General features: G+C 43.4%; 1 protein-coding gene across 1 annotated transcript in view; it reads left to right on the top strand.

Moving 5' to 3' along the window:
• The window catches only part of CCDC148 (coiled-coil domain containing 148), a 140,722-nt gene that overhangs the window by 11,958 nt on the left and 101,299 nt on the right, over window positions 1-27,465 (top strand). The window contains exons 4-6 of the mRNA XM_015411564.1: window positions 697-851; window positions 2,446-2,541; window positions 3,090-3,271. Coding sequence (XP_015267050.1) covers window positions 697-851; window positions 2,446-2,541; window positions 3,090-3,271 — 433 coding nt within the window. The remainder of the gene's footprint in view (window positions 1-696; window positions 852-2,445; window positions 2,542-3,089; window positions 3,272-27,465) is intronic.

Here is a 27,465-nt window from a genome sequence, read left to right as displayed (position 1 = left end):
TAATTATATAGAGCCAATGCTCCCACTAACCTATGGAGTCCTGTGAGCAAAAATTCTACTTTGTGCACAACTGGCATTAAAGTTGTGAGCAGGTGAGGAGCGGTTTCCGGTTTTGACGAGTGAGGACGCAGAGTTCGTGCTCTGAGCGTCCAACTTCTCCTACACCTCCAAAATAACGTTCAAATAATGAACAAAAGCCCTTACAAGAAGAAAGGACTTTGGCAGGGAACTTGGGCTTCTTCTGAGAGAAGTGGCAACTCTCTCAGGGAAGGGGAGGCTGTTCCAAAGCAAGGAGGTGTAAGGAGACAGAGCGGCGAGAAGAATCCATAAAATGGTATGAAGAAAAGTTGTAATGTTACCCCGCAATTGTTAGAAAATGAGAGACAAATGTATGTAAGTTATGGAAAACTGAAAATGAAATGATTTTAAAAAAGGTTGTGAGCAGGTGATTGGACTACTGCATAAATTAGTTTGCTCTGGAGCCATCCTTCCTGAGCTAAGACAAAAATGTGTGATTCGGAGGCTAAAAAACTGTGAGCTAGCTCACACTAACACAGCTTAGAGGGAACACTGACTGTATGGAGCTTATCTAAAATTGTGTTAAATTAAAACCGCAGAATTAATATTTGAATGTAATCCCCCTATCAACTAAAAGTCCTCTAATGGACTGACAGTCTTTATTTATCCCTTTCCTAGGGTACAAGTTATCAAAAGACCTGGATACATTTCAAGCAAATACAGTAGAACCTATCTGGCAACTAAGAGAGGACTTAAGGTATAGAATGTCAAAGACAGAGACCAACCGTGAACAGCAGTCCTGCCTGGAATCCGCAGATGCAGTGTTAGAACAGGTCAGTAACCTGGGCTTTCTCCATTTTTCTCTTTTATGTAGATTTGGGTTGATTGTTACAATATTTTCCCCCTTCCGTTTTATTTACAGTTAATAATGTTGTCCTTCCTTACAATGTGTGTGTTGGGAGCATAAGGGCAGGTTGTATGTAATCTGCAAATCATGTAAATAGAGTTGCCAGCTGCCTGGAGAAAAATGCCCTGTCCCTTTAATAGAGGTTTAATGGGACATTTTCACCATGAAACACTTCAGCTGCCCATTTCCACTTGTTAAGCCTCTATTGAGAAGAAAAGGAAGAAGAGATTGGATTTATACCCTGCCCTTTACTACCTGAAGGAGTCTCAGAGCGGCTTACAAACTCCTTTCCCTTCCCCTTCCCACAACAGACACCCTATGAGGTAGGTGGGGCTGAGAGAGCTCTTGACAGAAACTGCTCTTTTTCAAGAACAGCTGTGGCAGAACTATGGCTTGCCCAAGATCATCCAGCAGGTACAAGTGGAGGAGTGGGGAATCAAACCTGGTTCTCTCAGATTAGAGTCTGTGCACTTAACCACTACACCAAAGGGACAGGATGTTCTTCACCAGACCTGTTGGTATCCCTACATGCAAGTGTGTGCTATGTAACATGGATCGTATCTGATAGGGTGCAGAAATCCCCTATCTCTGTTAATTTCTCCCACCTACATTTCCTTTTGCCATTTTCCATTCCAGTTCTGGTTTCAGGTTTTGTAAAGAAGAACAATGGCCTATTAAATCCAGGTAAAACTTAGATATAAAAGATACAGAGCTGAAGGACTGTCAGGGGAACTCTGCTCTTGGAATGAATCTTTCCCAATTCCCACTTCCTGCTGCAGATCATGCAAGAGAAAGAAGGAAGCCATTTTGCCGCCTCCCTCCTCCTTACTGTAGCCACCCATCCCATGTGGCTATTACTCCAGGATCCTGGAACCCCAGGAATAAAGAAGACGTTGTTTTTAAATCCCACTTATTTCTATCATAAGGAGTCTCAGAGTGGCTTATAATCACTTTCCCTTCCTTTCCCCACAACAGTCACCTTGTAAGGTAGGTGGGGCTGAGAAAGTTTTGTGAGAACTGTGACTGGCCCATGATCACCCAGCGGGCTTCATGTGGAGAAGTGGGGAATCAGACCTGACTCTCCAGATGATAGACTGCCGCTCTTAACCACTGCATCACACAGTGGCTGTCTTTCCCAGGGTTGAAAATGGCTGCATTGTGGGGAAAGAGAGAGATGGGGAGTCACGTGACTGCCAGGTATTTTCTACTGATGCATCACAAGATCCAAGCCTTGTATTTGAGGTCCCAAGGACAGCAAACTTGTAATGTAATTTCCTATCCAGAGTGTTCTGCTGAATATGCAGGGATTTTCCACTCCTCATCTTTATATCAGAGAAGAAACTTTTCTTGTTCTTTGGTAGCGTCTCGGCAGGTTTATAGTCTGATATATTTCCCCCTTAGGGGTAAAGGGGTTGTCCATCTAAAGTGGATGGATAGAATTTTGCTAGCAGGGATTGAATTATGGAAACCCCAGCCATATTTGCATGTTAATGCTTTGAAATAATGTCTCACATAATTAGGTCGAGTTGGTGAAGAAACAACAAAAAGCCATTTTGGAAAGACTTCACCTTGAAAGAACAGCTTTGGAAAAGAAGCTTGAAGATTGCAGGTTGGAAGTAAGAATATTAACAAACTTCCCTTTTTCTTTTTTGTTTCTTTTTTTGTGAGTATTTTGTATATATGTGTGTGCACGCGCATGTGCCTGGAAGTTATGGTTGACTTCTGGTGACCCATACTGGGGACTGGACATTTCAGAGAGGTGGCTTGCTATTGCCTGCCTTTGCATCCCGGCCCTAGCAGGCCCGTAGCCAGGATTTTTTAATTCGGGGGGCATTTAAATAAGTCAGGGGGCACTCCCCCCACCCACCCTCTCCCCCCCCCCCAAGGGAGCGTCTGGGCTGGATGGAAAGTCAGGGGGGCTTGGTGGTAAGTCAGGGGGCCAGGCCCCAAGATGCCCCACTGTAGCTACGGCCCTGGGCCCTGGTATTCCTTGGGGGTCTCCCATCCAAGTACTTGCCAGGGACAGCCCTGCTTAGCTTCCGAGATCTGACGAGATCAGGCTTGCCTGGGTTAACCAGGTCAGGACCAAGTTTGCTTTTTTGGTTTGAACTCTTTAGCCACAACATTTTGTATTCTACCACTGAGCTCTGTTTTTTAATCATAGATATTGACACACATACGAGAAGAGAGAGCCGCACACTTTCATGATATCCCTCCACAACTATTGGCCTTGGAATGCCCCTACCCTGATTTGAAAGCCTCAATTTTTATGGAATTTCATAAACTTGCTGATGAATACATGTTGAAACTCCAGGAGAAGGACGAAGAGTTAAAACTCACATTGAGGTAATGGACTATGGCAAAATGTTCTGCCATTGGGTTTTTTGACACTGCACTTGTATTTACAGGGGAAATGACTTCTTTCTTTCTCTCTCTCTTTTTTTTTTAGCACAATGCATATTTGACTCCCTGCCTAGCTTAATGGATTAAATAGTCAGTAACTGTTTGCACAGCTGAGAGAATGGAGGCTGTCTCTTTCTAAAACAGCTTGTCTGAGACAGTGAGCAAAAATGTTTGAGGGGTTAAACCACCAGAAGCATGGGCTGTGCTGGACATTACTGTGTCCTATATGGATACAATGCTTTAATTTTTGGCCTGCTTATAATGACGCTAATTCATACCGGAATGAATGTTTTCATTTGGAGGTATCTGGAACAGTTTGCTCATGCAACTCTTAAGCCCGAGTCTTTTCACTAACAGCAGATGCCTCAGTGAATTCTTATGAACTCACTTAACGTGCCAGCAGACAGTGGAGACAGGAGGCCTGATCCCTTCGTGTCCCTTTGGCTGCTGAGGCTGATTCAGGGATTTGTGCCATGCTCAAATGGCATTCTGTGTTAGGCAAGTCAGGGAGATGAGGGGAATGATCCAATTCTGCCTTACTGCTTGTTTCAGCCGTCCAAACTCCTTCCAGTGTCTTCAGATGAAAACAGGACTATTGCAAGCTTTATACTAAGGATCACTCTTCACTAACAATCCACTTTCATGGTGTTTTCTTCCTGCTATGGGCTACACTCCTTGGCTTTACAATAACTCACCCTACTTGTTTTAAAAACTAGTGAGGGTGGAGATTTAAATCAGGTTTTCAATATTCTAATTAATATGTTCCCTGAATAAGCATGCATACTAGTCTGCCCATAGCTACAGTGGGGCTATTGGGGGCTCTGCCCCTTCCTTAAAGAGCCAGTCCCACAAAAAATTTTTTGAGAAGAATGGGGGGGGGCTGCACACATGCACTCCTGCTTCTTCTTAAAAGCATTTAAAGGGATCCTTTAAATGCTTTTGAGAAGAAGCGGGGGATGGCACGCACCCCTGTGTCTCCCTCCTGCAAGATTTAAAGGGCCCTCCAGCTGATCAGCGGGCCACATGCTCCCTGCTGATCAGCTGAAGGGCCCTTTAAATCTTGCAGGAGGGGAGGGACAGGGGTGGCCGCCGGCGGTCGGCTTGGGGGTGGATTGGAGCTGACATAAAATAATGGCAGCCTCACCAGAATTTTTTTTGCCCCGCAAGCCACAAAATCCTGGCTACTGGCCTGATACTAGTTGTGATGGTGTCCAGAGGCGGTGCCCCTGCACTTACCGACTGGGTTGGAGGCTGCCCAGCAACACACCAAGGCCTCAGCCAGGCCTGAAGGATCTCAGGGGGATGGCAATAGAGGCAGGGTGGGACGTGGCCTGATACAGGAAAGGCCTGGACAGGGAAGCTAGATTCAGGGGAAAGCACCTAGTGGGGTGCAAAAAGGGACAGGCAATCCCAGCATCACTAGGCCCGAGTAGGCTGGAAGCAAACTCTTTTAGAGGAGGCCACAGAGATGGTGCAAGGTGTGCCCAGACCCAGGGGGAAACCCCATTGCCCTGGCTCCTTACAGTCTACAGGGCCGAGACCCTGGACTGGAGGGAGAAGGAGAGGCCAGGAATGTCCCTCCCTCAGGGAACCTTTCAAAAGATGGATCCAGGAAGGGCCAGGCTACAGGGGAGAAGACTATGGCAGCCAGAAGAGAGAGAATAGGATGCAAGCCTGGAAGTTGAGGTCTTTTCAAGGGCCTCGGGGGGGGGGAGCTGGAGGATACTACCTCCCCAGACTTTTCCCCTATGACAAAGGAACCTGACAGAGGGTTATAATGATTAAAACCTATTGGTTTGCAACTAAATACAGCTCTTATTACATGGGAGCATAAAGATTTTGCCACTGTGGAACGTGTTCTGATAAATCTAGGCCCTGGTCACACGAGCCGGAAAATGCGGGGGGGGGGCGCGTGGGTGTTTCCCAGAGCAAACTAACGCGCGGCCGCCGGATCACACGTCCCGCCGACGTCCCGTGGTTCGGGGGTAGGTGCTGATCACACGACAATCCTGCGGCGCGGTGCGATCACAGCAGCAATGGCTAGGCGCCACTGATGTGGCAAACGGGGTTGTGTTTTTTTTAAAACCAAAGTGTGCGCATGTGCCATTGGGTGCTTGTGCGCATCCCGTGGAGACTTGGGGGGAAAAACCTTTTTGCAACGGGACATGGGCGGGCGCCGGATGCCACGAACTACCACCGGAAACGCGATCAGACGCCCGCCTTTGCCCTGCGGTTTTCGGAAACTAGTACTTCGGAGGTACTAGTTTTTTACGCCGAATCTTCAGCGGGAAGCCTCGGGTTAGCCACGGCAGCTCTACGCTTCCCAGATGTTGCAGTGTGATCGCGCCTGGAAAATCCGCCTATCTTCCGTCTCTGTAGCATGGCTAATGCTCCGTGTGACCACAGCCCTAGATTAGATTGCTGCAATGTGGTATGTATGCAGCTGCCTTTGAAAAACTGTCTAGAAGCTTCAGTTGGTACAGAATGCCTTGGCTAGAACGCTTTGTCTTCGCCACAAGGTGAAGACTTTTAAAAAATTGGTTTGGTGTTCCCTTACTAACTCTTATTAGCCCTCTTCCCTAGCTGTGTATTCATATTCATTTTGCTTAATTGTGGTCCCAGTCACACGGGCAGGAAAATGCGGGGGGGGGGCGTGGCTGTTAGCCCCGGGGCTAAAAACCGCGCGGTTGCTTGATCAGACCTACCGATCGAGGTCCCGTGGAGGTCCCGTGGTAGGGGGGAGGTGCCGATCACTCCACTGTCCTGCGGGGCGGCAAAGAAGCGGGGCGCGGGGCAAATGGGTTGGTTGTTTTTTAATTTAAACTCAAATGTGCACATGCTCCCTTGGGTGTGTGTGCGCATCCGTGGAGACTTTGAAAAAAAAATTTCCGTGGGGACATGGGCGGGCACCGGAACTACCTCCAGAAACACGATCAGACGCCCGCCCTTGCCCCATGGTTTCAGGAAACTAGTACCTCCGAGGTACTAGTTTTTTACTTCGCGTCTTTGGCGGGAAGCCTCAGTTGCGCCACAGGAGCCCGACGCTTCCCAGATGTGCCGGTGAGATCACGCCCGGAAACTCCGCCTATCTTCCGTCCTTCTAGCGTGATTAATGCTCCGTGTGACCACAGCCTGTGTTAAATATAATTTAAAATACAGAAGTATAAAAGATATTTGACACTTTGTGAACTCTGAGTCATGTCAAAAGGCAGCTGTTGGCTGAAATTGGTTTAGAAATAGGATCCACAATAGCATTGGGCCAAAACTTTGAGATCTACCTGTCTACTGGTGGTGATGGAAGATGGGTCAGGAACAGAACTGACTATCAAACTCAGGAGGGTCCTGTTTCAGTAGCTGGAGAGTGTTTGGGAGCAGAACCAATGATGAGAAATAGAGTTTACATGCTGTTCTTGTGCATCTTGATTTACCTGGGTGCAAACAGGAGAACCAGTGCTGTTGGCTGAAATTGGTTTAGAAATAGGATCCACAATAGCATTGGGCCAAAACTTTGAGATCTACCTGTCCACTGGTGAATTTTGGATTGTACTGTGACTGTTGTAACTTAAAGATCTGAGACCTCAATGGTGCAGGGGTCAGGATCTGAGCTGTTGTAGGCCAGTTGACACTTTGTTGTAGAGGGGTACCAGAGAAGGGAACTTGGGTGATGTAATGGAAAGGGATATGCCACTGAATTAATTTAGCCGGCAGGCATAACTCAGACTGGATTACAGTGGTCAAGAGATGAGTCAATGACCCTCTCTGGGCTCTTGATCAAGTTACTAGGGAAATCCATGTTGTGTAGTTATTATCCTGAAAACGGATAATTCTTTCTTAAAAAATAATTTTTATTGATAATTTTTAAACAAGAAGATGAAAACTAACAACAAATATTTAAAAAGGAAATAGAAATACAGAGCTAGAGAAAAAATAGAAAGAAAAAAGATAAAGAATATATAAATTAATATAAAGAAGTGGCTTCCGATTCTCTACAACAAAGACAAGTAAAATTACAAACTTAATACTTACTCTATAGTTTTAAAATAAGGAGAGCTCTCTTTTTTAATTATCTATTCCTGCCCTCCTTAATCATTAAAATCCACCAATCATCATTTCATTTCCCCCCCATTTCTTGGAAAAAAATCTCTCAGGGGTTTCCAGTTAACAATAAATGTAGATAATGTCTTTTCTCTGATCAAAGAAGTACCGTAAGTTTAGCCATCTCTGCATCATCTTCACCAACCATTTCTCTCTTGTGGGTAATGTTGAACTTTTCCATTTTTGTCCATATAATACTCTCACTGCAGTTGTCATATATAGAAATAAAATTCCATTACTTTTTTCTAGCTGTCGGTCCATTAGTCTCAAAAGAAAAACCTCTAGTTTCAAGTAAAATCTTCTGGATTAATGAATGTATTTGTATCCACATTTTTTTGGCTCCACCATCTTGAACCTCTGAAGGAGGGGGGCAGGGGGGAAGCAGGCAGCTGAAGGAGGGGGGCAGGGGGGAAGCAGGCAGCTGAAGGAGGGGGGCAGGGGGAAAGCAGGTGGTTGTTCATCCAAGGGTGCCTAAGGCAGTAATCTGTCCCCATGGTGACCAAGTGCTGGGCAGTCGGAGACACTGAGGCAAGGCCTCTGAACTTGGAAGGGAAGCTGGGAGTCTTGATCCTCCCAGTGGGAAATCCCCACAGTAATCAGGTGGTGGCAGTGGGCTACCCAAGAGTGGAAGAAAAGCCCCTCCAGGGAGTTGGGAACCCCCAGGAGGGCAGGGCGGAATAGGGCCTGCAGGCTAGAGCAGGCATGTTCTGCCACAGGCTGCACAAAAGATCCTTTATCAATGTGCTTCTCAAGTTCTCAGGCTGTCAAGTGAAAGAGTCTGGAGAAACACATGCCTCAGTTGAGATGTCCTGCCTTGCCTTGGTATCAGAAGGATGGATTCATCCATACTCCTGACTTCAGAAGACCAGAGGATGTTGAGGTGTAAAAAGACATGAGTCTTGGGGTGGGGTGGGGAGTCTGGGGCAAATCATTTTTCAGGGAAAAAATTGATTTAACCAAAAGAACCTTTCTCAACTGTCTGATGAGAACAGGGGAGAAAATGTTGAAAGGCAAACAGAGACAGTCTCTGGGTCTCACACCAGGAAGTGGGGGGTGGTGATCACCCACAGCCCTGCCTCCCTGACAATCAGGAAAAGAAGAAGAAGCTGGCTTCTGGTGGCCACTCATGCTTGCCTTGCCCCATCCAGGGGGAATTTTTGCCCAGGGCCCCAGAATCCCTAAGACCATCCCTGGAATAGATGACTGTCAGCTAGAAGGATGGATGGGAATTCAGCCTACTTTAAGTTCCTGATAGCTTAGAAAACCCTAGAGAGAGAATTTGGACAGTGTGGCAGGATTTCCAAATTGTTTCTTCCTTGGTAAATCCATGAAAGTCCCCAGCTCCTTTCCAATATATATGTAAGACTGTATAAACATTTCTTCCTTGCAAATGGAAAAGACGGTAAGGGAGGCTAGTGGTAGACTATATAAAACTCATAGTGTAACTTAGATGGATCCCTTTCTGGGTTAGGAACTGTAAGCACAAGAAGGTGGGGGGTGTATTTCTTTGGAACCACTTGATAATGTGTAACAAAGTACCATTAAGAGCCCCATCCTAAGCCCCAGCTGAAACAGATTTAGGACAGCAACTAAACCCTACACCAGTGGCATACCCTTCAGGCACTGTGCTGGTGTAACTGGTGGTGTAAACTTGGACACCGTGACTACAGTGGGACTTAGTTGGCTTTCTCAGCCTTTCTACCCACAGGTACATCCTTAGTGCTGATTCAACTTTGTGCCTCTAAAAGCCTTAGCCAAACTCAAATTCACCCCATAGTCAGTGATTGGCTGTGTCTGTTTTCACCATGTATATTGACTGAGGTCTCTGGTGTGATAGCTATGCTGTCTACAGTTCGCTGATGGTATTTTTTTGCTATTTTCTTTCTGTGGAAGGGCCTTAAGATGCCACCTAGTGGTACTGGAGCCACTTCTGCTATGGTATTCTATTGGGACTACAGTCCATTGGGACCAGTATCCCTTCCTGGTTGAACAGCCTCTGCACCAGGGCTTCTCCATGGAAGAAGCAAGAGGGTAGGGCTGGATTACAACAGACCATTGTATAAAACCGCAAATATCACAGTGCATCATCAGCTAGGTTGCTGAAGTCAAGCTGACTATGGCAATTAAGTTACATGCCTCACTTTTTACAAGGATCATTTTCAGAGTAGTAACTGACGTGGCAGGTTTCCAGATTGTCAGTTAGGACTGCTTGTGTCTTCTGCAGTGAACAGACATCAGGGGCAAGCAAGAAATTTGACTACCAACTCAATGGCTAACTGTTTCTGGTACAACAATCAACAGTGACACAGTTGACATACAGGGAAGCTGACATCTCAGTTTGGAGTTATTGTTGTACTTTGCCTGGCTGCAAATTCAGTGAAACAGTGCATCAAATTTACATTGTCCTATCTATTATCGAAGGGTAGGAAGGGATTATGAGCATGGGAGGGTGACTTCCTTTAGGAGGCTTTTCATGTTCTTTAGCGGGTGCAAAGCCAGGGATTAACTTAGGGTAGATCTGATTCAGAGGAAAATATAAAGCAGCTGCCGGAGGGTGTTTGTCTATAGGACCATTGCCAAGTTTCAGTTCTGAAACCAAATAATGGTGCTAGGGTTTTTTCCCCTAGTGGAAAAACGATAGCTATGTTGTCAGAATGTGCCAAGTTGAATATCTGAAACATATTTTGGCAGTGATGGAGTTTTTGTTAACTCCTAATGTATACAGGGGTCTTCTTTTCTTTTGCAATGGCACTTTCTCACTTGGAATTTTCAGTACGTAGACAGATAACATATAGAATCTAAAGGCACATAAAAGGGGCATGAACTCTCAGAAGATTAACATGACAAGAATGTTCTCCCAACCAGCCTTACTGAGGGGGGTATCTGCACAAGGCCCGTGAGTTCATTTTCCCTCAAAATTTATTTCTTTCATTTCTATCCGGCCCTTCCTCCAAAAAGCTGACATCAATGCTTTTTTTAGCCTCAGTGCAATCCTGTATCATAAATTAGATGGAGAGAGTTACTTGCTCAACCAAAACCAACTTTTACTTTATAAAGATCTCAATAGACATGTCATCAGAAAGCCGCTGTGTTTCTGGACTGTGGCCTGGATCCTATAGCTTTGTTCTGCACACGCTTTTCTCCGAGTGCTGCAGAGGCAGTCCTCTACTGCAGAGCTTGGTTCTTCTCACACTAGGCACTATAGTTTGTTTCATTCCAGTGGTTTTTCAGTGAGACCCAAAATGCCTAGTGTGAGAAGAAGTGAGCCCTGCAGCAGATGACCAGAGAAAAGCACGTGTGGCGTAAAGGTATAGGATCCAAGCCTGTGTCCCTGAAGAACACCTTTTCTGCACTGCTTCTAAAAAACCTGAAATCTCTCCCATCCTTTCCACTCCACCTGAAGAGCTGGAGGTTTGTAGCATCACTCAGCTAATAGGTTGCTTCTTTTGCTTACTTGGCTCTACTTTCCATTGGTCCAGAAGTACAATTGTACCTTTGGAGTGGCTTACTAGAGGGGGTAACACATTATAGGTGTCTATATGCCAGTGCTAGAAGCCATGATAGGGGAGCTGTAGTACTTGGTGTTCAATAACTATTTAAATACAGTAGGTATCTCAGAAACATGGTGGAATGGGGAAAATCTGTGGGATACAGTCATTCCTGGGTATAACCTCCATAGGAAAGACAAGGAGGGACAGGTTGTTGTTGGTGTTGCATCGTACATCAAAAAGGGCATAGAATCAAATGAGTTAGAAAATAACAGGGGAATTAACTCCGCAATATAAGCAATATGAGTGGAAATACTGGGCCCTAAGGGTTACTTAAAAGTGAGGGTGTACTGTCACCCGTCTGATCAAACCCTTGAGGCTGATCTTGAGACAGAGAAGGAAATAAGGGAGGTGATTAAAGCAGGTAATGTTGTCATAGACATCATAAATGACTGCACTGGAACTGCTGGTCACAGAGCCAACAAGAGGGGTAGTGATCTTGGACATGATCCTGAGTGGGTCTCAAGACCTGGTGAGAGATGTAGAGGTTGTTATTGGGAACAGCGGACACAGTGCTATTAAGTTCAGCGTTCAGGTCAATGGAAAGTTACCACTAAAGCCTAAAACCGTAACATTCAATTTCCAAAGAGGAAACTTTACAAAAATGAGGGGAATAGTAAAAAAGAAGCTGAAGTGGAAGCACAGGATTGTCAGGTCCCTGGAGGATGCTTGGAGGCTTTTTAAAACCACACTAATTGAAGCCCAAATAGAATGCATTCCACAAGTTAGGAAAGGCACTGCCAAGTCTAAAAGAAGGCCTGCATGGCAAGGAGGTTGTAAAAAGTAAAGAGGCTTCTTTTATAAGTGGCAGGTCTGCCCCAGTGAATTGAACAGAAGGGACCACAGGCTCTGGCAAAAGAAATGTCAGTCAATAATTAGTCATGCAAAAAGACATTTTGAGGAGCAGGTTGCTAAAAGCATCAAGACAAACAATAAATATTCTTAAAGAATATATCTGGAGCAGGAAACCAGCCAGAGAAGCAGTGGGGCTTTTGGACGAATAAGAATAAAGGGATTGCTAAAGGAAGATGGGGAGATGGCAGAGAAGCTGAGTTCACTTTGGAAATTGTGGGGCATGTACCCATGCCACAGCACCTATTTTCGGGAAGGGGTCTGAAGAACTGAGCTAAATTGAGGTGACCAGAGATAAGTTCTAGACTTTATTGACCAATTAGCCTCCTTTCTACTTTAGGAAAGCTATACTCTGCTCATCTACTAAAGAAGCTCCTGGATTGGATGGAATTAGAAACCTTATTGGGACATGAACAGATAGGATTTAGGCGGGGTTCTTTGACATGCAACCATTACCTAGTTCTTTATCACCTGGCTGAGAAATATCCTTGGGGGGGGGGTTCTATATGCGGCTTTTATTGACCTCAAACAGGCCTTCAATTCTATAAATCACCCTAGATTGTGGAACAAACATAATCAAATTGCTATGGACAAAAGACTCCTAGGATTCAGTCAACTATTATATTTGGGTTCAACTGCCCAAGTATGATGTGGGTATGATGGGAATTTAACAAAACCGTTTAATTTGAAAAAGGGAGTACGGCAGTGATGCTTGTTGGCACCTTTTTTGTTTACGTTATATTTAAATGCTTGAATACAGGTTCTTTGAGAATCTAAGGGATCACTATATTAAGCCTTTAATCAACCAACCATTCTCCTACACTCTGGAAACCCTGGCTCTTTTGCTCAGTGATAAGGATCCTAAGTTTACTCTAGCAACTGCAGAATTTCCACAGTCATTTTAGCCCTTGCATTAAAAAAATAAGAAGCAGGTATCTTCTGTTGCTCAAGATCTGTGAATCAGTGAGCTTCTCAGGGTATAAAAGGAAAGGAAAAGGAAGTTCTAGACCTATTGGGGAAATTAAAAACCAATAAGTCTCCAGGTCCTGATGGCATACACTTGCAGAGCTGGAAAAAATACAGAGGAGGGTAACCAAGATGATTAGGAGGTTGGAGTACCTTCCCTACAAGAAATACAACAGATGCTACAATTGGCAAAAGATAGAATAGACCCCCCTCACTTCTACAGGAGTATACCGCATACCATGCAGTTGTGGGCAGATTTACATTGGGACCACACAGTGTAGCATTCAGACAAGAATAAAAGAACATGAAAGACACTGCAGACTTGGCCAACCTGAAAAATCAGCAGTGGCTGAACATAGCCTAACTCAAACAGGACACAGTATTTTGTTTCAAGACACTGAAAGGCTGGACAACACATTCAATTACCATGTTAGATTACACAGGGAAGCCATTGCAATTCATAAACATAAACACAATTTCAACAGGAAAGAAGAGAGTTTAAAAATAAATAAGGCATGGTTTCCTGTCCTGAAAAACACAAAAGGCTCTAAATCTGACAATAGCACTACAGATAAGATTAGAATTTCAACAGCCAATCCACAGGCAAAAGTACCTCCTCAGGAAACAGAAAACCTCCTCAGGAAATAATCCATATGCAAAAGAACCTCCTCAGGAAACAGCCTATCCATATACAAAAGAACCTCCTCAGGAAAGCTCCTCCATTAGAATGTTTCATAGCCTGGGGAACTCCTACAAGATAATGACTCAGCCCTACCCCACCTTCCTGAGTAGATATAAATTACCTGCCTACCATTTTTCTTCTCACCTTGACACAGAAAGTACTCCGTCTTTCTGTGTTATACCTCTGAGGATGCCAGTCACAGCTACTGGTGAAACATCAGGTCCTATAGTGCCAAGACCATGACCATACAACCCAGAAAATCTACAACCGTTAAAGGCTGAAGAGTCTGGAATTTTTCAGTTTAGAAAAGAGACGACTAAGGGGAAACATGATAGAGGTTTATAAAATTCTGCATGGGGTGGAGAGAGTTGTCTAAGAGAAATTTTTCTCCCTCCCCAAATACTAGAATGCGAGGGCCTCCAATGAAGTGATGAGCAGTAGGTTCTGAATGGACAAAAGGAAATACTACTTTACACAGAGAGTGATTAAAATGTGGAATTTGCTGTCAGAGGATGTAGTGATGGCCATAGGAATAAGGATAGTCTATCAGTGGCTACTAACCATGGTGACTGAGGGGAACCTCCATATTCAGAGGCACTAAACCTCTGAATCCCAGAGACAGGAGGTAATTTTGGGGAAGGCCTTGGCCTCTATGCCCTGTTGTTGGCCTTCCAGAGAAACTGGTTGGCCACTGTGTGAGACAGGATGCTGGACTAGATGGACCATTGGTCTGATACAGCAGGGCTCTTCTTATGTTCTTATGTTGAGGGTTAGGAATTAGGCTTATATCTGGTTACTCCTCCAAGCCACTTTACTCTCTTGTCCCATGCAGAGTGATGCCAGGGAGACCCTTGGTTACTCTGCGACTGTGAGAAACTTTGGACAGATGTAGGTTGCCACCATGTTAGGTGCCTTACCTACTGAAACTTCTCAAAGATCCCTGCTGGTCACCAGAGTGACCACTTGCATGAATGAATGCTGTAGGCTTTTGTTCATATAGTATCATTCCAGCCCAGCAATTAGAATTGGGCTTCCCATATCTGTCTTGCCCAAATAAGGTTTAGTCATACATATATATCTTGATTCTTTTATATGCAGGGCTCTTTTTGTAGAAAAAGCCCAGCAGGAACTCATTAGCATAATAGGCCACACCCAACAGCAGAAACTCATTAGCATATTAGGCCACAACCCTGACAGCACAGCTCATTAGCACATTAGGCCGCACCCCCATGTTACCAGAAGTGTGGTTATCCAGCCACACCCACCTTTTGCTTCTTATTCCGTTTACCCTGTTTGTTGTCAAAACCAGGGCTTTTTTTGTAGCAGGATTCCTTTGCATGTTAGGCCACACACCCCTAATGTAACCAATCCTAATGAGTTTCTGCTGTTGGGTGTGGCCTATTATGCTAATGAGTGTCTGCTGGGCGTGGCCAACTCGGGAGCTAGCCGGAACTCCATTCCTGTGCGTTCCTGCCCAAAAATAGCCTTGGTTGGGCTTCCCATATCTGTCCTGCCGAAATAAGGTTTAGTCATACATATATATCTTGATTCTTTTATATACATATGACATGCAAGCAACTAATTCACATTCCTCGTGAGATTGTACCGCCTTAGACTGTAGGTAAGGGGTTTATGCGATTGACGACTCCCTCATGAGAGAACCTCCATTCATGTGGTAAGTTTGCATCTTGAGGGGAGAGAGAGAAAAAGCTTGCAGCGTTTCTCCCTGGTGTGCTAGCTTTCTATATCTCCCTCCTGTGTTTCAGTGAAGTCCTCTAGGGATTAAATACGAAGTATCTTTATCCATTTATTGGTGGATTTTTTTGGGGGGCGGGTACTGGGATGAAAGTGGGGCAAAATTGTATTCCTGCTTCAGGACCAACAGAACCCATTTAGAGTGAGGGCAATGCTTCCTACATAACTGCTGAAGGAACAGCAGAGAGGAGGAACATTGGCTGTGAACAGCCGTGATAATTTTCTGCATTTAAGGGGGTTGGGGGGAGCATTTCACGTCTCTGACACATACTCCTTTTGTCTCAGATATAGTTGGTGAATGTTTGGCACAGCCCTGTGGTGCAGCTGTCCTGTAGGGTTGCTGGAAAGCGATTGATTTCAGCCAGGGTTCTTAAGCATTCAGTTATTCCTAATGTTTTCAAGGCTTTAATCTTTAGCACCTTTAGAAAATAGGCTCCATTGAAACAGTAGATCTTTCTTCCATGTAAAAGGTTTGGTGCTGATGCGCCAGTTATTGAACTGTTTTAGACATCACCAAAATAAATGGGGATAATGACCATCACTCTGGTTCTCTGAAGCCTAGGAAAGTAAGCGTTTTTGTCGTTTAATTTGTTTTTCCCCAAGACCTGCACTATTTTTTGCATGAGTGACCTACCAGGATTCCTGGAATGCACATTCTAAAGTGGCTTAGCAGTTGCTACTGTTTATTTTTAAAATGATCACTCCAGGCTTGCACAGTAATTAGCAGGGAAACAACTGCTGATGTATTCCAGATTACGTAGTGTCTTCACACACACGCACACACGCACAAACACACAGTAAGCCAAAATACATTGTAAATGTTGGGAGGTAAATTGGTATTGTGGGGAAACTGGAAGGAGCAATATTTGACTAGAAAGAAGCGAATTGGGGTCTTGGATTGGTGACAGATCCCTCTCTTGGTGACATCCCTCCCTTGTGACAGCTAATGTGATATAGCCCAATCTGCGTATGACCAGGGAAACCTAGGCTCAAATGTCCATTCAGCCATGAAGCTCATGGGGGACTTTGGGCCACACTCTCACTAATGACATGGTGTTTCTGTAAGGATAAAATGGAGAGGGCGGGGTGGAAAGTAAAGAATCATGTATGCTTTTCTGGATTCTTTGGAGGAAGGGCAGGATAAAATGTATAAACAAACACTGGTTTCCACTAGCAGAAGGGGGTGATTTTTGCTGATTTCCCCTTTGTACCATGGACCTCCCACCCCTCATGTTGTTCTCTGTGGTCCTTTACTTCCCCCTAGAGCAGAATTTGGGGAAGCTTTTTGGGCTGTAGCACATGGTGTAACCAGTCCTGTTCCATCAGTGGACTCAGAAATCCATTTTGTGGGAAATCTCTTCCATCAGCGGAGATTTGCCATGGGATTGAAACTGTTTCCTGGAAGTAAATCCTGTAGATTTCTATGAGATTTAAAGTTGTGGTTTTTGGTAACCTGGAAGACTCTGTTAAGTGGGTTAGTTGCCTTACTGCAGCTCAATTTAATAGTACATTTGTATTTTAGCTTTAGATTGTAAATATTAAGAAGATAATTAGCAGTTTGCACAGATATTTAAAAGGTGTTGAAACAGAAAGCCACCAAAACCACTGAGGACAACCAAAGATTTGGAAGCAGTCTGAAATATATGCTAGTAAAAAAAAATACATTGAGCTGTCATTCTGTATGGATGCAGATTTCAGTGTTGACACTAAATCTGCCCCCAATTAATGCTGTCACTGGATATATTAAAATGTAATTAAACAGTCTCTCCCAATACATAGTACACTTTATGTGCAGGAAGATATATAGCTTTCTGATGTTTTGATTGGAAAAGAACTCCTAGAAAACCTTCTCACTTTCTGTTAGAGAGCCATTATGCTTGTTCTTTAGTTCAATGTGTTCAGATTTAGAGTGCAAATATATGAAAGTTGTCATAGCAGAGCATTTTTTTCATTTCCACTTTCAGTGTTGTGTACAAGTCTTAATTTATAGAGTGTGTTAAAACCTGAAAGGCACTGCAGACTTGGCCAACCTGAAAAATCAGCAGTGGCTGAACATAGCCTAACTCAAACAGGACACAGTATTTTGTTCCAAGACACTGAAAGGTTGGACAACACTTTCAATTACCATGTCAGATTACACAGGGAAGCCATTGAAATTCACAAACATAAACACAATTTCAACAGGAAAGAAGAGAGTTTAAAAATAAATAGGACATGGTTTCCTGTCCTGAAAAACACAAAAGGCTTTATATCAGACAACAGCACAACAGATGATTAGAATTTCAACCTCCTCCTCAGGAAGCAGGAAACCTCCTCAGGAAACAAAAGAACCTCCTCAGGAAAGCTCCTCCATTAGCAAGTCCATAGCCAATGACTCAGCCCTACCCACCTTCTGGAGTAGATATAAATGTACTGCCTACCATTTTCTTCTCACCTTGACACAGAGAGTATTCCATCTTTCTGTGTTTATACCTCTGAGGATGCCAGTCACAGTTACTGGCGAAACATCAGGTTCTACAATGCCAAGACCACGGCCACACATCCTGGAAAATCTACAGCAACTAATGTGTTAAAACCTGCTCACCTTTGTACTACTTAATTCTGATTTGGGGGGAAAAGAGAAATCATCCTTTCTTATTGATGATACTACTCAACACTTGAAGTTACTACACCAAGATAAGCATTTTTGAATGTGATTTCTCTGTTGCATGATCATTTGCTATTGCAATGTTCATTTCATACAAATGTTAATTAAACATAAATATATTCAGCTGCAATACCCATATTAAAGTGACTCAATGTATATGTGTGCAAATCTAGGCACATTTTTTACATGGGGCGACCACATACCAAGTTTTGTTACCATAACTTTCAAGCATCCATACTCAGGTTTTGGTATCACACTCTGAATTTCTCTGAATTCACAACATTGAATTCCCCTGCTTCATATTATTGGATGCAATCGGTAAGAAAACAGAGCAAGTAATATGCCAGCCTTTTTCTCATTGTTTCAGGGAAGGTTCTTTCAGGCCTCTCCTGTGCAATGTGGTGTATCATGTGTTTGCATTTTACATTTTTAAAATCCCAACAGGTCAAACTTCCTATATAACCATATATTTCACACAATTTTACAACCTACACTTTAGGTGTTTCTGGAGAGCGACTACATTCTTTTTCCCTCTTACATGTGCAGTGTCAAAGTTAAAATCCTGTAATTGGAGGCCTCTATCTAATTAATTTGTTATTAGTACTTTTTACTTGGTTCAACCAACATAATGAATGGTCAGTACAGAACATGAATTTCCTCTCCCTGATGTATGTTTCAACTTCCCCAAGGCCCACACTGTTGCCAAAAATTATTTTTCTATGGCAGAGAGGTGCTGTTCTCTCTCCACTAACTTCCTACTAAGATAGAGGATGGGATGTTGGATTCCGTCCTCCCCAATCTGGTTTTGCATGGCCTCATCCCGATATTGGAAGCATTGGTATATACAGTAAAGGGCTTCATAAAGTCAGGAGCCTTCATGACTGGCTCTGTGATCAACATCTGTTTGGGGTGCTCAAAGGCAGTTTGGCATTCACGAGTCCATTTTACCCTGCCAGGTAAGGTCTTCTTTGTAAGTTCACACAATGGAGCTGCAATGGAACTGAACTCTGGAATGAACCTTTGATAATATCCCACAAGTCCTATAAAGGCTCTAATTTGCTTTTTCATTGTGGGTCTAGGCTACTCCTGTATGCCTTGCACTTTGTTTTGGTCCAGCTTTATTACCCCACTTCCAAGAATGTGCTCCAGATATTTTACTATGCAGCTATTTGGCATTTTGAGGCTTTCGCTACTAAATTAGCTTCTTTTATCCTTTGGAACATTATGGTTAGATGTTGTAGATTTTCTTTCCTGATCTGGCTAAAGATTGCAATATTATCTATATATACAAGTGCAAAATCTTTTAACCCAATCAACAGCTTATCACTCAGCCTTTGGAACATGGCTGGGGTGTTCCTAAGACCAAAAGCCAAAACTGTGAACTCCCTGGTTACAAAGGCTGTTTTGAATTTGTCTTTAGGACTAATGGCCACCTGCCAGTACATTTTTGTCAGGTCTAACGTGGAGAATAAAATGTGCAGTGCCAATTATTTCAATTAATTAGTCCACCCCAAGCATAGAATATACATCCAGGACCATCACGTTATTCAATTTTCTATAGTTCACACAAAATCTTGCTGTTTTATCCAGTTTTGGAACTAAAATAATTGGTGATACCCAAGGACTTTCTTAGGGTACAATAAGTCCAAGGTTCAGCATCAATTTAACTCCCCTTTCAATACATTAGGGCCAGTTATTCTGTAAGGTGGAAGAGCAATAGATCTGGTATCTCCAGTATTTATCTTGTGCTGAGCTAACTGAGTTCTTTCTGGGAAGTTTGAAAAGATGGAGTGATAGTCCGTTAAGACCGTTTTAACTTGCCGTTGTAGACCTTTGGTAAGGGTTGGTAGTAAGTTCACTCGCCATATTACCCTACCCTTTGTTGTCTTTCCCCAACCTGTTGGTTAAATTTCCTCCTTTTGTCCTTTCCTGGCCATAAGGATTAGATTACCTCAGTCATCGTAAGGTTTTAACTTGTTTACATGCAATAACTTACATTGCCCCCCTTCAGGATTTACATTGATTAAATAATTTACACTTGAATCTGTTTTACAATTTTAAGGGGCCATTCCCATGTGACTTCTGGCTTGTGCTTTTTCCAACAAAGACCTGGCCTTCCTGCTTGAAGATTCCCTCTCTGGACTTGGCATTTTACCAGGTCTTTTGTTTTTGCTGGGCTTAATGCAAGTGTTCTGAAGCAGCAGCTCTCAGTTCTTGAAGATTCTCTTGTTGCTCCTTGTAGATAGGTGACTACATCTTTGCTTTCGATGTTCTCTCTGCCTGCCCATGCTTTCCTGAGGATGTCCATTGGTCCTTTCACATGGCACTTTCTTTCTTGTGGCACTTCTTAATATCCAATTAAAAGATGCTGAAGTCTTTGATCCCAGTTAGGATGATTCATTGCATATGTCTTTAGTATGTGATTCAAGGTGCCATTGAATCTCTCATTCAGTCCATTAGCTTGTGGATGATAAGATGAGGTGGCGAGATGTTTAATGCCACAAACTTGCAACAACTCCTTCATTACCTGGGACATGAATGCGGTTCCCAAATCCGTGGCCATTTCTTGTGGAAAGCCTAGCCTAGTGAACACAGTCAATGAGGCTTCTGCTACTGTTTTAGCTTCAACATCCTTTAAAGGGATGGCTTCTGAGAATTTAGTTGCATAATCCACAGTTGTTAAAATGTACTTATTCCTTCACCAGGTTGTTCTAGCGATGGGTCCTACAATATCCAGGCCTATCTTTGAGAATGCTTCAGTCACAAATGGAATAGGTTGTAAGAGTCCTTTTGTTTTGTCTTGGACCTTGCCCACCAGCTGACATGCTTGGCAAGACTTGCAAAATTTCTAATATCCTTTCCCATATTGGGCCAATAAAATCGTGCTTGCAACCTATCTCTGATTTTGTTAATTCCTAAATGTCCATACATGGGTGCTTCATGGACAAGATGTAGAAGCTGCAGTCTGTATTTTCTTGGGATAACCAGCTGTTTATGCTTCTCCCATGTAGCAGCACATTTTTGCCTCATAAATACTCTGTAAAGTCTTTGGTCTATAACCTTAAATAAAGATTCTCTATTGGTACTTCTTTGGGAAGATGTTTCCACTTGTTGCCACAATTCCTGTAAAGAACCATCTTGCCTTTGTTCAGTTAAAAATTGTACAGCAGAAATGTTCTGTATCAAAGTTTCAGATTCACTCACCCTGGGCTCTGCCTGAGTCTGTTCTGCTGACTTGTTACATTCTGTTTCCATAGTAACCACTCTCGCTTCTGGCCTAGTAAGCAATTCTGAAGCCTGAATCTGATGCCTACTTAGGCTTGCGAAGCCCCGCTGGGGGCGGGGGGAAAACGACCCCCAATCCACCGGTGGGGATTGGGCCGCTGGGGGGGAACCCCACCCCCGAAACAACCGGATCAGGCCCACGCCCCCAGCATGATGACTCCACCCGGAAGTGACATCATCACGCTGGGGGCGTCACCAGGCGACGCTCTAGCAGTTTTTTTGGCAACTGGTAGAGCGTCACCCGGTGACGCCCCCGGCGTGATGACGTCACTGCCGGGTGGTGTCACAGCAGCACGTGTGTGCTATGCACGCGCACAAATGTCCCGGGAGGGGACGAAGACTCCCCCGCTGCACGACGTAAGTGACTTGGAAACCCTAGGCCTACTCCTGGTCACTACATTAACGAATGGCTTGTGAAGCCAAGTCATTCCCAAGGAGTACAGGAATTTCCAATTCTCCCCCCACTCCCTGGAATCTTTTGTATTAAATTGGGATTTCTACCAAGTCAACTTAAAATTCTAGGCCACTGATTCCCTTTCTTTTATGTTTTTCCAGGTAGGTACTATTATTTCTTTACCAAATGTGGAGGTATTGATGTAATTACTGCCCCCCTGTCTCTCCAGCCTAATAGTTCTTCACTTTTTATCTCCACAAACTCCATGTATTCCCTATTTAAATCCTCCTGTACTGTCCATACTTGTAAGAATCTCGCCAGTCTCTCTGATTTGGCTTCTTCATGTTCAGGGCTTGGATGGGGTTTAGTAGCTGTTTCAGACCTTTTCACTATATTAACAGGCTTTTCTTTTTCTAATTTTGGGCAATTATATCTGTGATGTCCCTCTTCCTGGCAATTATAACAAACCAGCCCTTTTTTTCTACTTGGCTCTGGAGTGTTCTGCAGGGTTGTTTTTTGTTGGCTCAGTTTTCTCTGAGGAGCCCCAAACTTTGTTTTTCTTTATGATGGGCTAGAAAAGAGATATTCCCAAATCCCATTCTATCTCCTCTAATCAAGTAGCGGCTTCATCTACAGTTTTAAATTTTTTATCTCTAATGCACCATCTTAACTGTGAGCGAACTTGTTTATAAACTATTCCAGATCAGTTAATTGCTTTACTTTGCTCCCATCAGGCCTTCTGGTTAAGGCTGTGTTTAAGCAACAACCTAGCTGTGCATACACTTCCACGTTGCTTTTAATGTCTTAATTTCTTTAAAGCTTTCCTTCTTTGTTCTGCTATGAGTCCATACCTAACTCATTCTTTCTTTGAAAAGAAAATAATTAGAGGTTCCCTCATCTCTCATATCTGAGTAAATTTCACTCAGTCCTCCACAAATCTGTGGGTACAAATAAATCATCTTGTCCTCATCTTGGACCCCAAAGTCTCTACAAGCTCATTCAAAGCTGGAAAAAATGCTGTGGAAATGCTTGATACCAAGGAAACTTCTTTGTTTCACTGCAGTATTTTCTCCACTTCTTTGTGGAAGTGGCAATTCTGTTCTCAACTGCATTTCCTTCATCTTCACAGCATACATTTATTTTTCATACTCTCAGCTTCCTTCTCTCTCTCCAGCTGTGCCATCATAGTTTCTTCCTGTTCTGCCTCAGTCATGGCTAACTGTATTTGTTATTCTTTTTCTGCCTCAATCCTGGCTTTTTCCTTTTCTCTCTCAGCTTCTATTTTAGCCAATTAAATTTTCATTCTCATAGTTTCCACCTCCTGCCTAGGACTTTCCCCAGTTGTATTTTTTTCTTCTCCCTGACTATCCCCATGTGCCTCTCAGAGTCTGCATGGTGGTGCCACTCTGACAGGAATTCTGAGGTAATTCCGTCCCTTAAGTTAATATGAAGTTCCTCACAAAGTTATATTTTCTTATTTTATTTTGTATTTATGGTGGGACAAAGAAGTTGTGGGTTTTATTTTCAGATCATGACACTGCCACCAATTATGCCAATTTTGCCTCTCAGGGTTTCCCTTTATCTTCTTTCTTCACTGAGCAGCCCCTTTTTGGCTTTTCTCTCTGGCTGTCCCACCCTGTCACTTGAATGTATTTGGGGGCTGGACTAGATGACCCTGGAGGTCCCTTCCAACTCTATTATTCTATGATTCTATTTAGATATATGCTGATCCAGCCTAGGGAACTGAGGGGAGAGACTAAAATCCTTCTAATGTCCTGTTTTGAAAATGGAACATGAGAGGCTGATAATAATTCAAAAATAACAAGCTGTTTTATTTAACTTTGAGGGGAAGTCAGGTTGGCATCAGGTGTAGGTCTTTTGAGGTGAACAGTCAGCCAGGAATGTGGTAACTTTGTATACAAATAAACACCAGATAATTTGCCACAAACAAGTAACGATCTTTAAAAACTGAGGAGGGGCTGTGGCTCAGTTAGCATATAGAAGGCCCCAAGTTCAATCCCCACCATCTCCAATTAAAAGGACCAGGCAGCAGGTGATGTGAAAGACCTCTGCCTGAGATCTTGGAGAGCCACTGCCAGTCTGAGTAGACAATACTGACCTTGATGGACCGAGGGTCTGATTCAGTATAAAGCAAGTTCATGTGTTCATGTGAGCTTTCTTGTCAGTTTTTTGTAAATAAATTGTTGGTCTAAAAGATACTAAAGTGGGTGAAGGCAGGAACATTCACAGAAGTTCCAGCTTCCTATTTATCCACTGGCTAGGGATCACCCCCATCTTTTAGAGCTATTTCCATCAGTTCCCTAACTCAGGGTCCTTCTTGACAATCTCCTTCAGACTGGATAGGGATCACCCCGTTTCCTAGGAACTATTTCCCTCAGGCTTGAATGGGGATCGTTCCTGTTCCTCTCATTCGTTTAGCCTTCCTTCACAGTCAACTGACAGTTCTTAGCTGTCAGCTCTCAACTACCATTCCTAGCTGACTCTCTCAACTGAAGAATTCCATTTGAATCTCCTGTCATTCAAGGTTCTCACACCAGGTTAAACATAACCATTTATTATCCATCACAGTAACTCTGGATCACACATATGATGAAGTGGGCTCTGACTCACAAAACCTTGAATAATTTAAATATGGCCCTGGACTCCTGTTTTGTTTTAATGTTTTGTACAGCTATTATGGGGGGTGGGGCACACACAAAATTGGGGTGAGAAAAAGATGTGCAAAGCACTAGAGGCTATAAATGTTTATAAGGCAAATAATGATTAATGAACATATTTAAAAAGCCAAACAGATAATGTGAACATTAAAATGTACTAATGAGTAGTCAAGAAATGTCCAAACATACATGGTATACATTGTTAGCATGAGTAATGAACAAAAACACCACCTTAAGCAGAAATATGAATTAGAGTGCATGAAAGCAGACTATTGTGCAAAGACATAAATTGTAATGCACAGAAAACACAGCAGTGACATACGGAATGCTGGCTAATATCCCATTTTGAAATCTTCAAAGTGTGACCTTGTGCTTTGTAATTTACAGCCAAATTAAGCAAAAATGTCCAGTATGCAGTACAAGTTTGTAGGTTACATTAACAGCCAAACTGAAGAGATCATCATGTGTGCAATACAAGTCTGCAGTGGATAAAATAAAATGCACATAAATCAATAATTAATCCACAAAACTATAAATAATGAGTGAAGTAAAAATCTCACAAACCTGGCTTGGGGGACAGCCCCCTTTGGAATATTTTGAATACAGTAGATCCTACCACCTTATTGAGGTGCCTGGAGGCAGAAGTCAGGGGATGCGCACTCAGCTGGTTCAAATCATTTGTCACAGATCAGACGTGAAAGGTTTCTGTGGAAGACCAGTTGTCATCATTGTGGGATGTAGTCCGTGGAGTTCCACAGAGTGCTATTCTATCCCCCATGCTTTTTAATCTCTATGTAAAGCCCTTAGGACAAATCATTCATAGTTTTGGGGTTGGATATAATCAATATATGAATGATACCCAGCTCTATATATCCTTATCCAAATCCCATGGTGATGTAGTAGAGGTCCTGAATAACTGTCTGGCTGCTGTAGTAAATTAGCTAAGGATGAACAAATTGAAACTAAACCCTGAGGTAATGCTGGGTTGGGAAGATGGAGATCTTGAAGGATATTGTGCTTCCCACTTTTGATGTTCAGCTGACCCTTGCTGACTCAGTTAAGAGCCTTGGGTAGGGCTGCCAACCTCCAGGGGGTGGCTGGGGATCTCTCACTATTACAACTGATCTCCGGGCAACAGAGATCAGTTCACTTGAAGAAAATGGCTGCTTTGGAAGGTGGATTCTATGGCATAATGCCCCACTGAAGTCCCTCCCCTCCCCAAACCTTGCCGTCCTCAGGTTCCACCCCAAAATCTCCAGGCATTTCCCACCACAGAGCTGGCAACCCTAGCCTTGGGGTTATACTGGGCCCAACATTATTATTGGAGATGCAGCTGCAAAAAAGGCTTTAGTCTGAAAGATGGCCTCTTACCTTAATATGGCTGATCCATGCCACAGTAACATTAGATTAGTGCAATGCGCTGTAGGTTAGTGTCCCCTCAAAATCAATTTGTAAGTTCCAGTTGGTGAAGAATGCCACAGCTTGGCTATTATTGGGAACTAGATGGAGCATGCATGTTACTCCCATTCTGTGGTCACTCCACTGGCTGTGCATCAGTTACCAGGCTCAATTTAAGCTATTAGCTATCAAATACAAAGCCCTTCGTGGCCTTGGAACCTCATGTCTGTAAAACCACCTCTCCCCCTACATTCTGTCACAATAGCTTCGGTCATCAGAGCAGGATCTTCTGCAGGTGCCAGCCTGCAAATGGGCAAAATCAACAACTGCCCGCACACATGCCTTCTCTATTGTGGCCCCCACATTATGGAACAGCCTGCCAGAGGAAGTCAGGAAAGCTCCAACTCTCCTGGCTTTCCACAAACTGCAAAACGGAATTATTCAAGAGGGCCTTTCTACACAGGCAATAGAGCTGCACTGTACTAAATGATTCACAAAGTTACTTGGATAAATTATTAGGGACTGTGGTCTATACTACTGTGTATAGCTTGCTGAAACTAGGATCCTACTGTTGAATTCTGCATTGTTTAATGTGGCATGTTAATACTTATACTTTGCTTCAGTTCTGTTCTTAGATTTCTGGCTGGTTCCACAACCCTAATTCTGTTGTGTAGTTTATTGAATGAACAATGCAAAGTAATAGCGGAAAACAATAGAATGGGAAGGACTATAGATCTCTTCAAGAAAATTGGAGAAATCAAGGGAGCGTTCCATGCAAAGCTGGCCATGATAAAGGACAAAAACGGTAGGGACCTAACAGAAGCAGAAGAGATTAGGAAAAGATGGCAAGAATACACAAAAGAACTATACAAGAAGGACCTCAATGTCCTTGACAATCACGACGGTATAATCACTGACCTTGAGCCAGACATCCTGGAATGCGAAGTCAAATGGGCCCTAGAAAGCAGTACTAACAATAAAGCTAGTGGAGGTGATGACATCCCAGCTGAGCTATTCAAAGTCTTAAAAGATGATGCTGTTAAAGTGCTGCACTCAATTTGCCAGCAAATTTGGAAAACGAAACAGTGGCCACAGGATTGGAAAAGGTCAGTATACATTCCAATCCCAAAGAAGGGCAATGCCAAGGAATGTTCAAACTATTGCACAATTGCACTCATTTCACACACTAGCAAGGTCATGCTCAAGATCCTACAAGCTAGGCTTCAGCAGTACATGGATAGAGAACTGCCAGAAGTATAAGTTGGGTTTCGAAGAGGTAGAGGAAATAGAGATCAAATTGCCAACATTCGCTGGATTATGGAGAAAGCAAGAGAGTACCAGAGAAAGATCTACTTCTGCTTAACTGACTACGCTAAAGCCTTTGATTGTGTGGATCACAACAAACTATGGCAGGTCCTTAAAGAGATGGGAGTACCAGACCACCTCACACATCTCTTGAGAAACCTGTATAAGGGTCAAGAAGTGACAGTTAGAACTGGATATGGAACAACTGATTGGTTTAGCATAGGAAAAGGAGTACGACAAGGATGTATATTGTCACCTTGCTTATTTAATATATATGCAGAGTACATCATGCGAAATGTCGGCCTGGATGATTCAGAAGCCGGAATTAAGATTGCTAGGAAAAACATCAACAACCTCAGATATGCAGATAAGAACATAAGAACATAAGAGATGCCAATGTTGGATCAGGCCAAAGGCCCATCCAGTCCAACACTCTGTATCACACAGTGGCCAGAAATACCAGTGCCATCAGGCGGTCCACCAGTGGGGCCAGGACATTAGAAGCCATCCCACTGTTGACCCCCCCAAGCAC

The sequence above is a fragment of the Gekko japonicus genome, unplaced genomic scaffold (assembly GCF_001447785.1).
Source record: "Gekko japonicus isolate JY-2015 unplaced genomic scaffold, Gekko_japonicus_V1.1 scaffold6, whole genome shotgun sequence".
Lineage (NCBI taxonomy): Eukaryota > Metazoa > Chordata > Lepidosauria > Squamata > Gekkonidae > Gekko > Gekko japonicus.
This window is presented reverse-complemented; position numbering and strand designations above follow the sequence as displayed.